Source organism: Microtus pennsylvanicus, chromosome 12, assembly GCF_037038515.1.
Source record: "Microtus pennsylvanicus isolate mMicPen1 chromosome 12, mMicPen1.hap1, whole genome shotgun sequence".
NCBI classification, from domain to species: Eukaryota; Metazoa; Chordata; class Mammalia; order Rodentia; family Cricetidae; genus Microtus; species Microtus pennsylvanicus.
The window spans coordinates 16,467,593-16,485,619 of NC_134590.1; the positions used below are offsets into that span (position 1 = coordinate 16,467,593).

Consider the following 18,027-nt stretch of genomic DNA (forward strand, 5'->3'; position numbering starts at 1 on the left):
CTTAGCATACCTGACCAATGTTCCTGTGAAGCAGGGAATTCTGAAGAACCGTTCTACCTGTCTGAGCAAAGTTTGGCAGTTGCCTTTCTTGTATCCTGCTGGTCCAGTTTGGACTGTGACTGGTAGCAATTGAGGCAAGGGCATTTTCTTTGCCTACATGGCTAGCTTTTGCCATAATGAAAGCAAACTCCATATGAAGTTTCTTTGGTGCCTCTTTGAGGTAATCGGTGCTGCCGGGAGCAGATGTGTCAAACTGACAGAAAACTGGCCAGCACACTGGATAAGTTGCAGAAATTTTCAGCTTTTGGGTCTGCAGTGCCTTCACCTGCTGAATTGGTGGGACTATAGTCCTACACAAACTCAACTAGACAGACTTTTATTTCTGCAGGTTTTTCTTTTGTTGCCTATGCTTTTATGTTATATCTAGAATGTCATCACTAAATCCAATGTCATGAAGCCTTTTCAGAAGTTTGGCTCTTACACTTTGTGCTGGTCAACTTTGTCTTTTGTGTGCTACAAGAGTCCAACTTTATTTCTGTGCACATGGGTGTCCAGTTTTCTCAATACTTTGTTGTAGCAAGTGGTCTTGGCACCCTTGTCAGAGATTATACTTAACAGGTTTATTTCTAGGTTGCCTGTGCTTTATGCCAGTATCATTTTGACGTGGTTACTGTAGTTTGAAGTGTTGACATTATGTGGCCTCTGAATTCACACTTTATAGAGTTGACTAGGAAGTTCCTTGAAATTGTATGAATAAAATCTTAGGAAAGACCCCCCCTCCATTTCTGCAGAAAATTTGGATGGTATGGGGATATCCTCCCCCCCCCGCCCCCAAAGGATCTTCCCATGTAGGTCAGGCCCTAAATTTGTGATCCCTTTGCCTAGGCTTTTAGTGTGGATTCAGGGCCTGCCTCCTGCATGTTTGCATGGTGGTGTTTTCTAGTCTATAAACATAGTGTCAGTTAATTTCATGTGGAACATTCTGTAGTTTTTACTGTGTGAGTTCTTGCATCTAGTTTATTTTACTTTACTTGGTTGATGCTGTTAAATATTAGGAAGCAATTTTTAAGGAAGATTCCCTAGGGATACTTACATTTGAGTATTCGTGACTTGGCTCCTTGTTTTTGCTTTTGGGATGGTGGTATAAAATAACAGCCTCAAATCTTTGTATTTATTCTTATAGTCCATGCTAAGCAGCTGGCTCCTTAATTCAAAGCTAATCAGTCCTTCTGCCCCTCATATATAGTCCCGAAAACTGCTCTTGTCACCAAAAACAATATGTGCAAAAAAAAATCCCCCCCCCCCAAAAATTGCATGCCAGGCGGTGGTAGCACATGCCTTTAATTCCAGCACTCAGGAGGCAGAGTTCGAGGCCAGCCTGGTTTATAAAGCTAGTTCCTAGTTAGGGCTACACAGAGAAACCCTGTCTCAAGCCACCCACCCCCCAAAAAAGTATTTTGTAAAACAAACAAAAAAAGGCGGGGGCTAGAGACATGGCTCAGTGGTTAAGAGCACTGGCTGCTCTTTCAGTTTTCAGCATTCACAGGGAATTTCCCAGCTGTCTCTATGGTTCTAGGGGAACTGACCTGGACACACACACATAGAGGAGAACACTCATTCACATAAGGACATTTAAAAAGAGGCAGCCAACACAATAGGTTAGAATTGCTAATTTTATTTCCTCCTAATATTCTTAAACTTCAGTGTCACCTGCAGGCGAACTATCTTTTGAAATGTCGACTTTCCCGGGCTTTCCCCCTTTCTAGGAGACAGATTTGTCAGTACCCATCATTTAGCCCGGAATTCCGCGCATGCATAGAATCATGTCTTCTGAGTCTTGACTGGAATCAAACAATCCAAACATACGACATAATCGGCAATGAAACCATTTCTTTCAGTCTTTTTTTCAGTGTGCCCCGCCCCCACTCTTCTACAGAGGGTTTATTATGAAGAGATGTTTGAATATTATCTTTCCAAGAACCCTGCCTATGGGTTCTGATCTGTAGTTAAGGACTTCTTATCAAGTGAACAGTTAAATGTTGAGTTCCTGTCCTCTGCCATTGACATATTATGAGTACCTGGCTTAGCTTTACTTTAATCTACTTGCAAGAGGGAGGGACTGGGTAACAGAGATGACTTGCTGTGGTAGGGATCCTAAGAGAGCAGATTCTTCTGGGGCCATTATGGAAAAAAACAGATATTCTTGTTCACACAAAACCCTCATAGGTGTCTCCCCCACCCCCACAAAGAAAATCTGGTCCTGAAATTACATAATGCATTACAATATTATTACCAATACATTCAGATTTTATATTACTCTTAATTTCTTTCCCTGAGATTGGGTTCACAGTTTGGCAGGTTAAAGAGGTAGGTAGTGGGAGGTGAGAGGAAACTGTCCAGCAGCACCTGGGCAACAATTGTTTTTTTGTTTTTATTTCTCTCAAGACAGGGTTTCTCTGTGTAACAGTCCTAGCTGTCCTGAAACTCACTGATACCAGGCTGGCCTAGAACACTGAGATTTGCCTGCCTCTACTTCCCGAGTGCTGGGATTAAAGATGTTCATCACCACCGCCTGGCAACATCTTGTTACCCCCCGAGAATGGAAATGTAATGTTTCCTTCCATCTTTTTTGGCAGTGATGCTGCAGTCAGGGTCTCATACTTGCTAGGCAGTGCTTTTCCACTCAGCTACAGCCCAGTTTTATCACCTCATAGATATAAAAAAAGCCCAAAGACTATGCCTCTAAACCCTCCAAAGTGGGCTTGTTTAGGTGTTGAGAAAGGCTCAGCAATTTTTATTTATACACTCATTAGAGAAGATGAGCAAAGGTTCGAGCACCTCCAATTGCGGCCTTGCCCCATGGACCTGGTTTACTTCTATCTTTGCTACCAACTAAGGTTGGTTCTGAGGACTGGTTCCAGGACATCCTGCATCTAACATGTGGAGGGAGAGGCCCAGCGTCAACACTCTGGCCTGGGTCTTGGTCTCCAGTCTTAGGATGGGCTGGTGGAATACTGCTTCATCAGCTGTTTGTGACAGGGATTACACACTCGTTCCGGCTTGATGCTAGAAGGAAGAGGCAGTTCCTCTGCCATGCAGGCGTTACAGAAGGTTCCTCTGCAGTTTGTACACATGCTCTGCAAGATTGGGGGTGGGATAGAAAGGGTCAAATGCGTCATTGCTCAGTGCATAATAAAGTACAGTGTGGCCGCTGTGTGCTAAATGGCCCTGACCAGACATGTTCCTAAGGAACGTGAAGTCAGCTATTAGACCTAATCATTTAGCATGGATACCACAGAATCAAGAGAGACAAGAGTATATTCAGTCTCTGGAGCACACTTCACACTTTTGATCCCCACAGTCACTGTTGGGTAGGCTAATTCTAAGTTCTAGCCAGTTTCTAAGCACCCTGAAATGGTTTGGAGAAGCTAAAGTGTGCTCAACATCACCTCAAAGTTCCCAGAGCACTGGTAAGCTTAATGCTTCTCTCCGATGCCCCTATCCCGCTACCTGCATCTTGTTTCTAGGGATGCTAGTCTCCATACATTCTGAACCTTTGGTAGCCAAGCCATGTGTTGCCACGGCAGTGCCACCAGGGCAGCCGCGACAGGGTCACACAGACAGCACTTCCTTCATAGAAGGCTCCAGAGACACCTTCATCTGAGGAGTGCATGGAATAAGGTGGGGGTTTTTGAGGCAGGGTCTCCCTGTGTAGCCTTTGCTGGCCTTGAACTAACAAGAGACTGGCCTGCCTCTAGGAGTGCTGGGATGAAAGGTGTACACTATAATACCTGGCTGTTTTTTTTTTTAAGACAAGGATTTAAGCTTGAACTTGGAACCCTCCTGCCTCAGTCTTGTTGGCATAAGACTTGTCATTTTTATTGTAAATTTGTTAGCGGGACATTGGAGGTGAAAGATTGAATTAAGTTAGCAGTTTCTTCTGTTTTGTAATATTTATGAATTTCCAACCATATAGCAATGGTTCTGCTAATCTATGGCTATACCACACTGTAATTTTGTTAAGATTCAGCATGATGTAATCCAGAATTTGGGCACATTTCTTATAATTCTTCAAGCACTTACATGTAATATCCTTTGAACATAACACCTGGGCACCATATTGATGCTGAGGGATTTAGCCAGTCCCAAGCCAACTGAGGATGTTGGGCCTTTCCGATCTAGACCTATTCTCTGATGGCAAACTGGCAAAAGCACATGGAAAGGGGCCTGGTGGGGAGAGCGTTCTGCTCTTCTGAGCACGCAGCAGCCTGAGAGGAACATGAACCAAAGACTAGGGCGTGGGAGTCTCCAGCCATGGAGCTGGGATAATGTGCCATGTAGTATGGAGCTGGATGTGGCTCAGTGTAGAGCTCTTGTCTGGGGTACCGGGGGCTGGGTTCCATCAACAGAAAACAAAATGAAACACAGACTTAGTTGCAGGTATACACCGCAACTTCAGCTCTTGAGGTTGGTTACATAGGCCAGGGAGTATGGTTGGTGATCACAGCCAGCCCCAGGCCATCTGGACTACACAGGAGACCGGGCCTCACGACCCACACAAGGTCCCAGTGAGATGGCTCTGCAGGTAAAAGGGCTTAATATGAAAGACTGAGAACCTAGAACCCACGGTTGGAGAAGGGAACAGACCCTTCAGAGTTGTCCTCTGACCTCTGTATGGGCACCATGAGTAACGTCCCTCCCTCCCCACCCCTCTCTCACCCAGTTAAATAAAAAGTAAAAACAAAGCTGGGTGCTCACCAAATAGTGTACTTTATAAATTAGTACTTCCTTATTTGTTTCAAATTATGTATGTTCTTATTTGTATTTCTGTTAAATAGTAAGTTCTGGCTCCCCCCTGGCACCATGAGAGGCATGCTGTGTTCTGCACAGCGAAGTGTAGCTTGCTCTTGGCAAGGAGCTGAACAGCGCATGTGTCTGTGAGAAGCGCTCACCTTCCTCAGGCTGACGTCGTGCTGGCACAGCTGGCACACCTGTGGCTTTTCAGAGAGCTCGGGCTGACCCTAAGACACAGTAAACCAGTTAACTCCTGAGCACAAGAACATGAGCCTGTCGTAACGTTCTTAGCTCCTAAAGCCAGACCACACACTGATGGGAAAACACAAATTACATACTCTCAAGTGTTCTATCATCTCAGCTCGGAATTCTGTTTCTAACAGGAAAACCCAAGCATCCACGGCCTCATTACTCTTCCATTACTCTACCAAGCATGAAATCATTTTAAATCTTGATTAGGTGCCCCAGGCATAGTAGCAGTACATGTCTATCTCATGGGGTTGCCGTATTGTATTTTCAAGCTGTTTTATAGTCACCTAAACCACCATCTCCTGTAACCAGGCAAGACTTCCAGTGGAGGGGTTGGGATTCCAATCCAACCACAAAACCTTCAACCTACAATTTGTCTTGCCTGCAAGATGTGCTGGAGTAGAGGTGCCACAGAAACTGTCGGAGTGGTCACCAATGACTGGTCTGTCTGAGACCATGCCATGAGCAGGAGCCCACCCCTGACACAGTCTGGAATGCCCAGGACCCAGAGGATGGACAGCCCAGGGATCTAGGATAGAACCAAACAAAGCCAATCAAATGACTCCTAATGAGACGCTGCTATGCTTGTACACAGGAGACCAGCATTATAGTCATCAGAGAGCCTTCATCCAGCAGCTATGGGGGCAGATGCAGAGACCCACAGCCAAACATTAGGCAGAGCTTGGGGAAACCAGCTGAAAAGGGGGAAGAGGATTGTAGGAGTCAGAGGGGTCAAGAACACAACAAGAAAGCTCACAAAATCAATTAACCAGGGCTCATAGGGGCTCACAGAGACTGGACCAATATCAGGGAACATATACAGGTCTGACCTATGACCTCTGCATTTATGTTATAGTTGTGTAGTTTGGTCTTCTTGTGGGACTCCTAACATTGGGAGTAGGGTGGGGGTTGTCTTGAGTCTTTTGCCTGCTTTTGGGACCCTTTTCCTCCTGGGCTGCCTTGTCCAGCCTTAATGTAAGGGGAGGTGCAACTCGATATTCTAAGTTTAGTTGAGAATTCCTCCTGGGAGGCGGAGGCCTGCCCTGTTCTGAAGGGAAACATGGGAGGGAAGATGGGCGCTGGGATTGAAGATTAGGTGCTGTTCCTCAGAGGTGACATCATGTGGGGAATAAGAATTGCTGTTGGCCAAATGTCCGTAGGTCCGAGCACACCACTGACTCCCGGTCACATGATTCCCATCGACAAACATCAAGTGCATCTTTTCCAACACATTAGAGTATTAAGGAGCTAGCCAGGCAGTGGTGGTGCCTTTGATCCCAGCACTCAGAAGGCAGAGGCAGGCAGGTCTCTGTTGAGTTTGAGGCCACCCTGGTCTACAGAGCTAGTTCCAGGACAGCCAAGGCTACACAGAGAAACTTTGTCTCGAAAAAGCAACTATAAATAAATAAATTAAAAAATATATTGTTAAGAAAATGCTACACTGAGGACTGTGTCCACCTGTCCTCCTCCCATGTTATCTTGTTTCCTGGCTAGCCATGGCACATGGACTTTGTAATGGTGTGCAAGACGTTTTAAAACAGGAGTCTTGCTGGGCGGTGGTGGCGCACGCCTTTAATCCCAGCACTCGGGAGGCAGAGGGGGGCGGATCTCTGTGAGTTCAAGGCCAGCCTGGTCTACAAGAGTAAGTTCCAAGACAGGAAACAAAACAAAACAAAACAGGAGTCTTACCCATTCGTCGGTAGAGTGAGTCAGCAGCCTATAGTGGGGAAATAAAGGGTAACAAATGTCAAATATGACTTACTGTATTTCCACTACAGAATCTGAAGAAATGCTCAGGACAATACTCAATAATTAGGCGATGCTGCCCTCCCTTTATACTGCTGGGGAAAATGTCATTATTAATTTTGACATCCAGAATTCTGGACAATTTGGTTAAATCTTTTACGAGACTATCTGAACCCTGACATACATCACAGATCTGATTTACAAACAATATGTGGAGTTTATTTTATCTTTCCTTTTTACTACCTAGAAAATAGCATTTGGTATATCATGTAAAATTCCAATGGCTCGGGGCTGGAGAGATGGCTCAGTGGTTAAAAGCATTGCCTGCTCTTCCAAAGGTCTTGAGTTCAATTCCCAACAACCACATGGTGGCTCACATCTGTAACGAGGTCTGGTGCCCTCTTCTGGCCTGCAGGCATACAGACAACATTGTATACATAATAAATAAATAAATATTTTTAAAAATTCCAATGTATTTTTTAAAGTTTTATTATATCTGAGATTATGAGCATCTACCCATTATCATATGCCATATATTCGTCTTCATTCCTCAAATACTCTTACATTGGAAGCTTTAGGAAACTCATCACGTGAATCAGACTGTCCTGAGGCCATATATGAAAACCTGTACCACACAGGCTGAACTCTTCCTCCAGCAGCACAGCGAAGAGCTCACTCCTATTCAGTAAAATGCAGCTACAACGGTTCCTGTTCTCCTCAGCTGAGAAGCAGAGGACAGACAAACACCTATGCTGAACAAGCCTCCGAATGTCCTGTGTTCTGTGGTTGCCGTTCTGGCTGAAATAGGTCCTAGAATTTGCCACAGTGTCCCAGAGATAAAGCAATTAAAAATAACAGACAGGAGCTGGGAGTGGTGGTGCACACCTTTAATCCCAGTACTCGGGAGGCAGAGGCTGGTGGATAGAGTTGAGGCCAGCCTGGTCTACAGAGTGAGCTCCCAAACAGCCGAGGCTACAAAGGGAAACTCTGTTTCAGACAAACAAATAAAAAACAAACAAACAAAGCACCGACATTTAAGGGAATGAGAAGAGAATGAGAATATTTATCTTAAGCTTGGCAGGTGAGTGGAAACAAATACTGATGAATTCACATCCTGATTTACCCTCCCAAGGGCTGGGACTATTGTGTGAGGAACTATACTCAGTTGAGAAATAATCTTTTAAAATGATAACATAAGTTGAGGAACAGTAGGGGACAGGCTGGTTAGGTGACTTGGCTAATGAGTTATCTGGTTTATTATCTACTAGCTTTCTCTTTAGCTGTCTTTCTGCTTCACAGCTCCGTGTCAGTACCCTAATATCAGGAGCCCCCTTCCCACCAATGCAGAATGACTTTATAGCTTAATATGCATTATAATCACCTGTGGCTTTCTTCCAGCCTTTTCTGTTTAACATTTTCTTCTTGAAGTCTGCGCTTCCCATCCTGCCAAAAAAACCCCAGCATTATTCAGGACCCTAAATGGTGATGGTACCCTAGGCTTCTTCTGTACTGTCTCAACTTGGGTACAAAGAGTAGCTCACTCCCCCCTGCCCCCGTCTCTCCCCTTCCTTCCTTCTGTACTTACTTAGAGAAAGGACTTAACTTTCAAACCAGCTTCCTCATACTCTACTCCAAAAGTTATTAAAACATTCTGATAGAATTTAGAAGTAGTTACTTTAGGAGTATTTTGTTTCCTGGAATTCAAATACAATCTAAAAGAAATGGCCTCTTTAATGGGTTCAAGGTAAGCTGGTACTTGTGAAAAGTATCTTCTTTCCTGACTTTTCCAAACCCAGCACAGTCGAGCCACTGGATGTGCGACCCTCTGGACAGTCCTGTAGCTGCCCCACGGCCAATGACTCTAACCTGTACACAGGTGAGTTTTCTTCTGTGAGGTGTATCTCTATATCTCTATCTCTGTATATCTATCTATCTATCTATCTGTCTGTCTGTCTGTCTGTCTGTCTGTCTATGTATGTATGTATGTATGTATGTATGTATGTATCTGTCTGTCTATCTATCTATCTATCTATCTATCTATCTATCTATCTATCTATCATGTATCTGTCTATCTATCTATCTATCTATCTATCTATCTATCTATCATGTATCTGTCTATCTATCTATCTATCTATCTATCTATCTATCTATCTATCTATGTGTCTATCTATCTATCTATCTATCTATCTATCTATCTATCTATCTATCTATGTGTCTGTCTATCTGTCTATCTATCTATCTATCTATCTATCTATCTATCTATCTATCATCTATCTATCTATCATCTATCTATCTATGTATCTGTCTGTCTGTCTGTCTATCTATCTGAGCAGGCAGCGGTACATATCTATATCTATAAATATGTACATGTGCTCTGAACTGCAGTCCATTTGCTTCCAAAAGCGGACTAAGTTCTTAGACCACCACAGCATCAGGCAAGAGAGGTCAATGCAACATTTACCTTCCAAGAAGCTCTCTTCACAGCAATCAATTCAAAGCAAAAACTTACAGTCTTCTTGGGAAAGTAAAGCAAGATAGGTAGACCTCCTCAGGCCTTTAGATTTACCTGCACTCAAAGTAGTAAAGAACACACTGCCTGGTGCTTCTCTGCACATTTCAAATAGCAGTGTGCACTAGGTAACACAGTTCCATTTACCATTCCTGTGGGCTCTGCAGCAAACTAGCAGTTCTCTAGAAATTATACCGCATGCCCTATGCTGCATGTGCTAATACACAAAGGTGCTTGCTCCTCTGAATAGAACAGAAATGTCTCATGCTTTCTAAGTTGCATCATTTCCAGAGGCTGGCCCTGTTTCTGCTCCCCGAGATGATCTTGTGGCTCCTCACCCCTGCAGGTGCTAGCAGCTTTCAAGACTGTTACACAGAAAGCTCCATTCTGTTCTTTAACCATTCTACATGATATTATTCTGTAATTCTACTTTCTTCTCCTTATAAAAGATGCTCCTTGTGTATATTCCCACTGAAGTCCACATGACACAGAGGGCCCCAAGAAGCAAACCCAGAGCTGAGGAAATTCTGTTGAAGGAAAACTTGGGGTTAGGAGGGGCTATTATACCATATTAAACAGTATTAATTATGACTCCATTTATGCTGTGGGACAATGGTCTTGTACCCTGTAAAGACCTGTCTGTCACTTGTATTAGTTTAATAAAATGCTGATTGGCCAGTAGCCCGGCAGGATGTATAGGCGGGGAAACCAGAACAGGAGAATTCTGGGAAGAGGAAAGGCTCAGTCTCCAGTTGTCACCCAGATGCAGAGAACATAAGATGAGAATACCTCACTGATAAAGGTACCAAGCCACGTGGCTAACACAGACAAGAGTTATGGGTTAATGTAAGATGTAAGAGTTAATTAATAAGAAGCCTGAACTACTAGGCCAAACAGTTTATACTTAACGTGGGTCTTTTTGTGTTTCTTTGGGATGAACAGTTGCAGGACCAGGCTGGACAGAAACCTCTGTCAACCTCTATCATTTACAATGATACCAGAATACTAAACAATTCAAAGGAAAAGAGTCATTTTCTTTTCCAGCAGAGCAAGTCCAAGATCATCTTAGAGGTCAGCTCGGGATCACAGTTTCCTCCATTCTGAGAAGCTCACTTTGCTGTCTGCACACTGTAGCCCACAGGAACTAAGCATGTCTGCACACTGTGGTCCACAGGAACTAAGCATGTCTGCACACTGTGGTCCACAGGAACAAAACATGTTTGCACACTGTGGCCCACAGGAACTAAGCATGTCTGCACACTGTGGTCCACAGGAACTAAGCATGTCTGCACACTGTGGTCCACAGGAACAAAACATGTTTGCACACTGTGGCCCACAGGAACTAAGCATGTCTGCACACTGTGGCCCACAGGAACAAAACATGTTTGCACACTGTGGCCCACAGGAACTAAGCATGTCTGCACACCGTGGCCCACAGGAACTAAGCATGTTTGCATACTGTGGCCCACAGGAACTAAGCATGTCCACATGCTATGTCCCACAGGACCTGAGGAACTAAGCGTGTGGGCAGTGAAAGACCCGCTGGACCCATGAGGCTAGGTCGTAAGATGTAGGTGGAATGAGCACCTGAATAAAGAACACACTCACTGGGTGGGGCTCCGGCTTCTGGGTCCCCTTTCCTGGGGTGCTCCTGTTTTGTGACCTCTTCTCCTTTTCTTGCTTCAGTTCTAACTCCAGCTGAGTCCTGGTCAGGTGAGAGAAGAAAGGTTGAAAATTCTGATTTCTATATTCATATATTCTAAAGAAGTTCAGCAATTAAGTTTTAATGCCTGATAAAGTTACCAGAAATATATGGACAACCAAGCTGTAAAACAGCAGAACACAGTAAAGCTAGTAATGCTTCCATGTTTACTCTTTTTTTCTGGCAATTCAGAATGCAAGTTAGGAGTGGCCAGTTTTAGCAGGTCAATTATTTCACACTAATTCTTAATGAAGAGCTGCGGTTATCTGGATGACAATGTACTTATACTACAACCGAGTGAGAGCTGTTTGGCTGGTCTCTATAGTTCTCTACATAGTTCCCACACACCCTATACCCAAAGCACCCCTGGTCGCTTTGAGTTTTTCAGCCACCAGACTCCCTCGTTTGCAGTCAGTGGCTTCAGCACCAAAATGCATCCAACGTGACAGGTGGCATGAGAGAGTACTTAGAGTTTAGTCAGAGAAACAGGTTTTTAAAGGGGCACTGTAGGCACTTACTAGCTTACTAGTGTGAACTGGGACACACTAACCCCTCTAAGCTGTCACTTTATCTCAAAGTAGGGGCAGTAAGAAGTGTTGTGAAACATATACAAGACACTGTAGGAATTCAGAAGATGTTAACTGTTGTCACTAAAATCAGATTAGATATCAATTACTATATATTTGGGAACTTGGTCTCAAATTCTCTTTTTATTTTAGTTTTTGAAGACGAGAGTGTCACTATGTGCAGCCCAACTTGGCTCTGGGCTCCTGTCTCGGCTGAGATTTCAGCCTGTGCCACCATGTCCAGCAGTCAGTTCGAAACTATTTGATAAATAAATGTTGAGTGGATTTTGGAACTGTTCAGCCATGTGACGCTTTCTGAGTTCCCACTGTTTGTGAAAGACACTGGAGAGATCAAGCCTAGACGGCTCAAGACCTGACTTCCTCTTTGCTGTGGAGCCTCCCTCCTGTGCAGTACCCACCACCACCCTCCTGTGCAGTACCCACCACCACCCTCCTGTGCAGTACCCACCACCACCCTCCTGTGCAGTACCCACCACCACCCTCCTGTGCAGTACCCACCACCACCCTCCTGTGCAGTACCCACCACCACCCTCCTGTGCAGTACCCACCACCACCCTCCTGTGCAGTATCCACCACCACCCTCCTGTGCAGTACCCACCACCACCCTCCTGTGCAGTACCCACCACCACCCTCCTGTGCAGTACCCACCACCACCCTCCTGTGCAGTACCCACCACCCTCCTGTGCAGTACCCACCACCACCCTCCTGTGCAGTATCCACCACCACCCTCCTGTGCAGTACCCACCACCACCCTCCTGTGCAGTACCCACCACCACCCTCCTGTGCAGTACCCACCACCACCCTCCTGTGCAGTACCCACCACCACCCTCCTGTGCAGTACCCACCACCACCCTCCTGTGCAGTACCCACCACCACCCTCCTGTGCAGTACCCACCACCACCCTCCTGTGCAGTACCCACCACCACCCTCCTGTGCAGTACCCACCACCACCCTCCTGTGCAGTATCCACCACCACCCTCCTGTGCAGTACCCACCACCCTCCTGTGCAGTACCCACCACCCTCCTGTGCAGTACCCACCACCACCCTCCTGTGCAGTACCCACCACCCTCCTGTGCAGTACCCACCACCACCCTCCTGTGCAGTACCCACCACCCTCCTGTGCAGTACCCACCACCACCCTCCTGTGCAGTACCCACCACCACCCTCCTGTGCAGTACCCACCACCCTCCTGTGCAGTACCCACCACCACCCTCCTGTGCAGTATCCACCACCACCCTCCTGTGCAGTACCCACCACCCTCCTGTGCAGTACCCACCACCCTCCTGTGCAGTACCCACCACCCTCCTGTGCAGTACCCACCACCCTCCTGTGCAGTATCCACCACCCTCCTGTGCAGTACCCACCACCCTCCTGTGCAGTACCCACCACCACCCTCCTGTGCAGTATCCACCACCCTCCTGTGCAGTACCCACCACCACCCTCCTGTGCAGTACCCACCACCCTCCTGTGCAGTACCCACCACCACCCTCCTGTGCAGTATCCACCACCCTCCTGTGCAGTACCCACCACCACCCTCCTGTGCAGTATCCACCACCCTCCTGTGCAGTACCCACCACCCTCCTGTGCAGTACCCACCACCACCCTCCTGTGCAGTACCCACCACCACCCTCCTGTGCAGTACCCACCACCACCCTGCTGGCCAAGCTGCCCCTGTTCACCGCTGCCTGGTGAGTGCCTCCACTTCCAGCTGCAGACTGTTGATCTTGTCTCCGAAGTCCTGTTTGAAGAGCCTGTTGTCCAACTCAGCAGACTGGCGGCCTCGCTCAGCCTGGCGCAATCTGAATGTGAGCCATATGAACTTGTGATAAAAACAAAAGCCATGGTGGGGAGGAAGACCAAGTTCACAAACATAAAATAAAAACCCAAGGGAGAGAAAGTAAAAGGAGACAGAGGGAAAAAAAATGTAGGACACAGGAAGAAATTACGATGGGGAAAAAGATGGAGAAGAAACAAATTCTAAAGAAAAGCAAGATGAAGGTGAACCAGGCAGAGGGGAAGCTGGTTTTCTATTTTTTTATTCTAGTACTACAGTTTACAGCCATTAGGTGATCAACAAGAAGACATCACTTTTTGGAAATCCATATCCAGAGCCACCCTCAAGTACACAATCAATTATGTTGAAGCCACTGTCTTTCTTTCCTAACAGGCTGGGACGGTATCCTTCTGCCTTCCACATATAGCTGAAGGTGCAGGCGGAGCTGCCTTCTCATGTGGGTTACCGTGATTTCCTGACCCTTCCCTGACCACAGGAAGCTGGAGGGCAATCTCTAGCAACCCTTACCCAAGCCTCTCATGATTCCATAAGGACAAGCCTCTCTGAAAGTCTAGCTGTGTCTGCCCTTTCCACTTCTATCATGGGGTGACCAAGCAGTAAAACACTCAGCATTGGGGTTCCCAAGACTCCTGACCATATTCTCTGGGAGCTTCTTATGGATGCTTTCTTCTAAATGTCTTATAGCTTTGCACCTATAAAGGATCATTCTTATACGGTGGAATATTTGAGGCTTTCTGTAATAGAATTTATAGGCATGCTATATGTAGTCTAACTTTTGTTGGTTTGATTATTCCCTTTCAATGGGTATGGTAAAAAGCAACTCATCACCATAAAAGGCTGATGAGCAGCAGAACGCAAGAGGAGGATTATTTATATAGGTGCAAAGTTATAAGAATTAAAATGAGTTTAAGGATCCTCCATTAAGTTGGCTCTAACACAGGCCCTTTGAGGACCTATAAAAGCACACACACTTGGTTACACTCTTAATTATGTTTTGCCAAGAAAGTAAAAAAATTGAAGCAAAGGAATTATCTTTGCCTCTCTCTTAGCAGGGGCAATGCTACATAGCATGCCAGAAGGAGGGACAGAAAACATGGAACAAAACCCCAGGCACTGTGCCAAACCCGCTGGATGGAGTAAAGGCTCATGTATATAAAAGCCTGCCTCCCCAAATCAAAAATAGTTTTTTCTAAATCAAAGTATTTATAGGATTATTTACAGTGTAGAGCCTAGAAAGGGTTAGCTCTGCAGTCACTTAGGAAAAAGCCCTGCTAGTATTGCTGTGGCTATCTACTGAGGATCTTTGTTTTGATACTAACCAATGCTACTGCATTATTGATTTCTCATTTGAAATTATTTGTTTTTAGTAACTAGAACCTTTTGCAAATATCTATCACAAAAAAAAAGTGATAGAAGCTCTTGGGCCAGTGTTCCAGGCAAGGACGGCAGGTCGGAAGTCATGACTACACTGTGGCCTCTCTATCCCAGGAGGAAAAAAGCAGGGTAGATCTGAAAATCGTATTTGTATTAAAGTGTTCTCTCTGAGCTACCTAAGTAGTACGGAGGATGGCAGAGAAGGGCAGAGGTAGAGGTGACGCGTGTCAAGAGGGGTTCCCAGCTTCTGCACTAGGACAGTAAGAGCTACCTAATTACTACTTTGCTTCTAAATACTTTAAAGAAATGCAAGGATGCTGTTTTTGTCCAAAATCACTAAGGGAAAAAGAAACTGCAAGCAGTCTTGGTTACTGAGAATAGAAGTGTAATGAAATACTAAGTACTTTTCTTGGGCTGGGGATTAAACCTACACAAGGCAAGAGAAGAGGAGTCACGGTCTAAGAGACAGAGCTACTTTAGGCCCAAGGTCCCCAGGTGACACCTGCCTGCATTACACGGCAGAGAACAGGCTCACTGATGGGGAAATGGGCCACCTACAGAGTCTGATCACTATCAAGGACACATGTACAATGCTTCTGTTCCCCAGGCTTCCTGAAGATGGTCTTTTGATTTATTGTTCAACTCAGAAATATTTCTCAAAGTTTATTTGGTATTTAATGAGGAACCCATACCAAAATTTCTAACTCTGGGGGAGAAAATAACAGCAGCAACAACAAAACCCAACCTATATATCGAACTATTTTTTTTTAAGTCCAACAAATTCAAGGTCAACTTTTGGTGACTTTTTTAAATATAGAATCAGAGCTTAAATGTAGGAATTTCTGACTTCTTCCTCTTATAGTTATTTTGTAACATCAGACTTGAGAGGCGACCATCTATGAAGTGTCTAGTGATGTTTTGGGATCAGTTTATTTGCGGCACTATTTAAGGTCTTTGCCTGTTTCACCAAATCTTTTTCACTTAAAATAAAAATAAAAAATGAGTTGGAAGGGTAATGAGAAAATGGATAAACAGGAAACAAAGACAGCAAGAAAATCAGTCAGATGAGTCGTCATTATTTTAGTTCTCTTGGTCTTAACTGCCAAGTCAACATCACTGAGAAATAGTTTCCTACATTACAAAAGTACAACTTATGAACATGATCATCAGTTTATTAAATCATAAAATATCAGTAATCATGAGCAAGCACTTGGATAATCTGCTATAGAAATGGATTCATTTTCATCTATCATTCATAGCAGGACCAACCGTGCCAAAGTTTCGGCCTCATTTGTAAGTCTGCAATTAGCTTCAGTGTTAACACTAACATGCTCCGCTGTTCAGGACTCTCCTCCCTGGCCAAGACTCACCTGAAGGAAGTCACCCATCCCATCCATCCATCCATCCATCCATCCATCCATCCATCCATCCATTCACCCATCCATTCATTCATCCACCCACCCACCCATCCATTCATTCATCCATCAGCTTATGCCATGTGCATTCAAGAACTGTGACAGATCCTAAGACAGAACTGGAACAATTAGTTAACTAACTGCAAAGAGCTCACACTCTGAGAAGACAAGAGACTACAAGGTGAAGTGCACAGTGAGAGATGCCAGGCAGGATGGGATCGGTGGATACAAAGTGCCAATCCTAGCTGGAAAGAGGTATCAGAGGAAGCCAATATCAGAATGTGGCATTTGAACCTTCATGTGAAAAATGGATTTGAAGAAGGGAGTGGAAGGGACCATGCATAATTGGTGGAACTATCAGAACAACAGGGATGAGGAAGCAGAAAGCATGGCCTACATGATTCAGGTTTGCTCAAGCATAACAAGGGTGATGAGCAGGCATTAGCGGTAGAAAGGGCAGATGATCTTGGGTGCTACACTGCATTGAACTGTGAAGTCTCAGACATTTCTCTGTTGCTACAGAGGTACGGGGGAGGGGGTGACTTCAGACAAAAGGAGAAAGAGGATGTCACAGGAAGAAGGAAGTACTTGTGGGTAGGACTGAGTAGAAGAGGGAAACTCCCAACTGACAGGTGGAGGTGAGAGGCACAGTGGAGGCGTTAGCGAAAGCCACACAACCACTCAGGAGAGAGGGGAGATGAGAGAGATTAGAGGAAGGAGTTCAAGATGGGAGAGCAAGCCACGGCCAACACTTGGAGGACATCTGCCTTTCAGAATCCCTACCTCACTTAACCTGAAGACATCTAAAGACCTCAGTGACAAACAAACTACACAATTACAAACACTGCTCACTTAGAAAGGGCCACACACTTCAACCCAATCTGGCCTGGAACTCGCTATCTACAGACCACTAGAAAAAAACCTTAAAACGTAAAATATAATTACATAATTTGTTGCCTTCCTCCCTCCAGCCTTTCCTGTGTCCCTTTTACTCCCTCTCAAACACATGGCCTCTTTTTTTTTTTACTTTACTTTACTTTACTTTACACACACACACACACACACACACACACACACACACACACACACACACACACACAACTACAACCTGCTGAGTCCATTTTGTGTTGCTTGTATGAGCATGACTTTAGAACTGACCACTTGGTACTGGATGCCCAGCTATAGGCCCCTGTAAGTTCTCTATCTAGAGCTGCGGGGACGTGAGATTCAATCCATGTTAGCCTGTTTGTTAGACAGACCACTCTTAACAATATTTCGGAACGTCATGGAACACACACAGATAAAATTTAACCAACATATCTTATTATGTTGCATAAAGTTCTTCTATTTTCTGCTCTCTACACGCACTCTCAGCATTCTTACCTCTGCTCCAGCTGTCTGATGGTGGCGGCCATCTGGTTAGTCTTCTCTTCCAAGCGGCTGTTTAATTCACTCTTCTGCTTTACGCCTAGGTCTGAACTCTGGAAAAAAAGAATTATAAAGATTTACAGTACACGTCTGTTTAATCATAGTGGTGAAGAGGAAATAAATGGCACTGCTCTACAATTGTGTATTGCTAATTTCTAAGTAGAAAAAGAAAGCCAAGGAGCATTTTTGCTAAAATAAATATTATATATTATTAAATGAAGTTTATTACAATATCAGAAGGCTCATTGATTTATCTGTCCATTAAAGATCTAATGCAATTTACAATTCAACTGATATGCTAAGCTGTGGAGCAGAAATTATAGGATACAAATATTTATATTATTATTATTCTAATCTTTGTAACTTTCTTCCAACATAATATTTTCATTGATTATTGGGACTTTCACACAGTGCACCCCAATCGGTC

At 44.7% G+C, this 18,027-nt stretch overlaps 1 protein-coding gene across 8 annotated transcripts in view; it reads right to left on the reverse strand.

The window, feature by feature from the left end:
* Positions 1-1,659: 1,659 nt before the first annotated feature.
* Rufy3 (RUN and FYVE domain containing 3) overlaps positions 1,660-18,027 on the reverse strand; it is a 92,758-nt gene continuing 76,390 nt past the window's right edge. For 4 of the 8 annotated variants that reach the window (XM_075942448.1, XM_075942450.1, XM_075942451.1 and 1 more), the window contains 2 exons: positions 17,556-17,653; positions 13,607-15,737 (listed from right to left, as the gene is read on the reverse strand). In XM_075942448.1, the coding sequence (XP_075798563.1) occupies positions 15,665-15,737; positions 17,556-17,653 (171 nt within the window). In that variant the 3' untranslated portion in view covers positions 13,607-15,664. Of the gene's footprint in view, positions 3,138-4,952; positions 5,022-6,732; positions 6,761-8,170; positions 8,233-10,906; positions 11,004-13,234; positions 13,388-13,606; positions 15,738-17,555; positions 17,654-18,027 lie in introns of those variants that run through there. The other 4 variants (XM_075942443.1, XM_075942445.1, XM_075942446.1 and 1 more) reach the window with 3 other exon arrangements.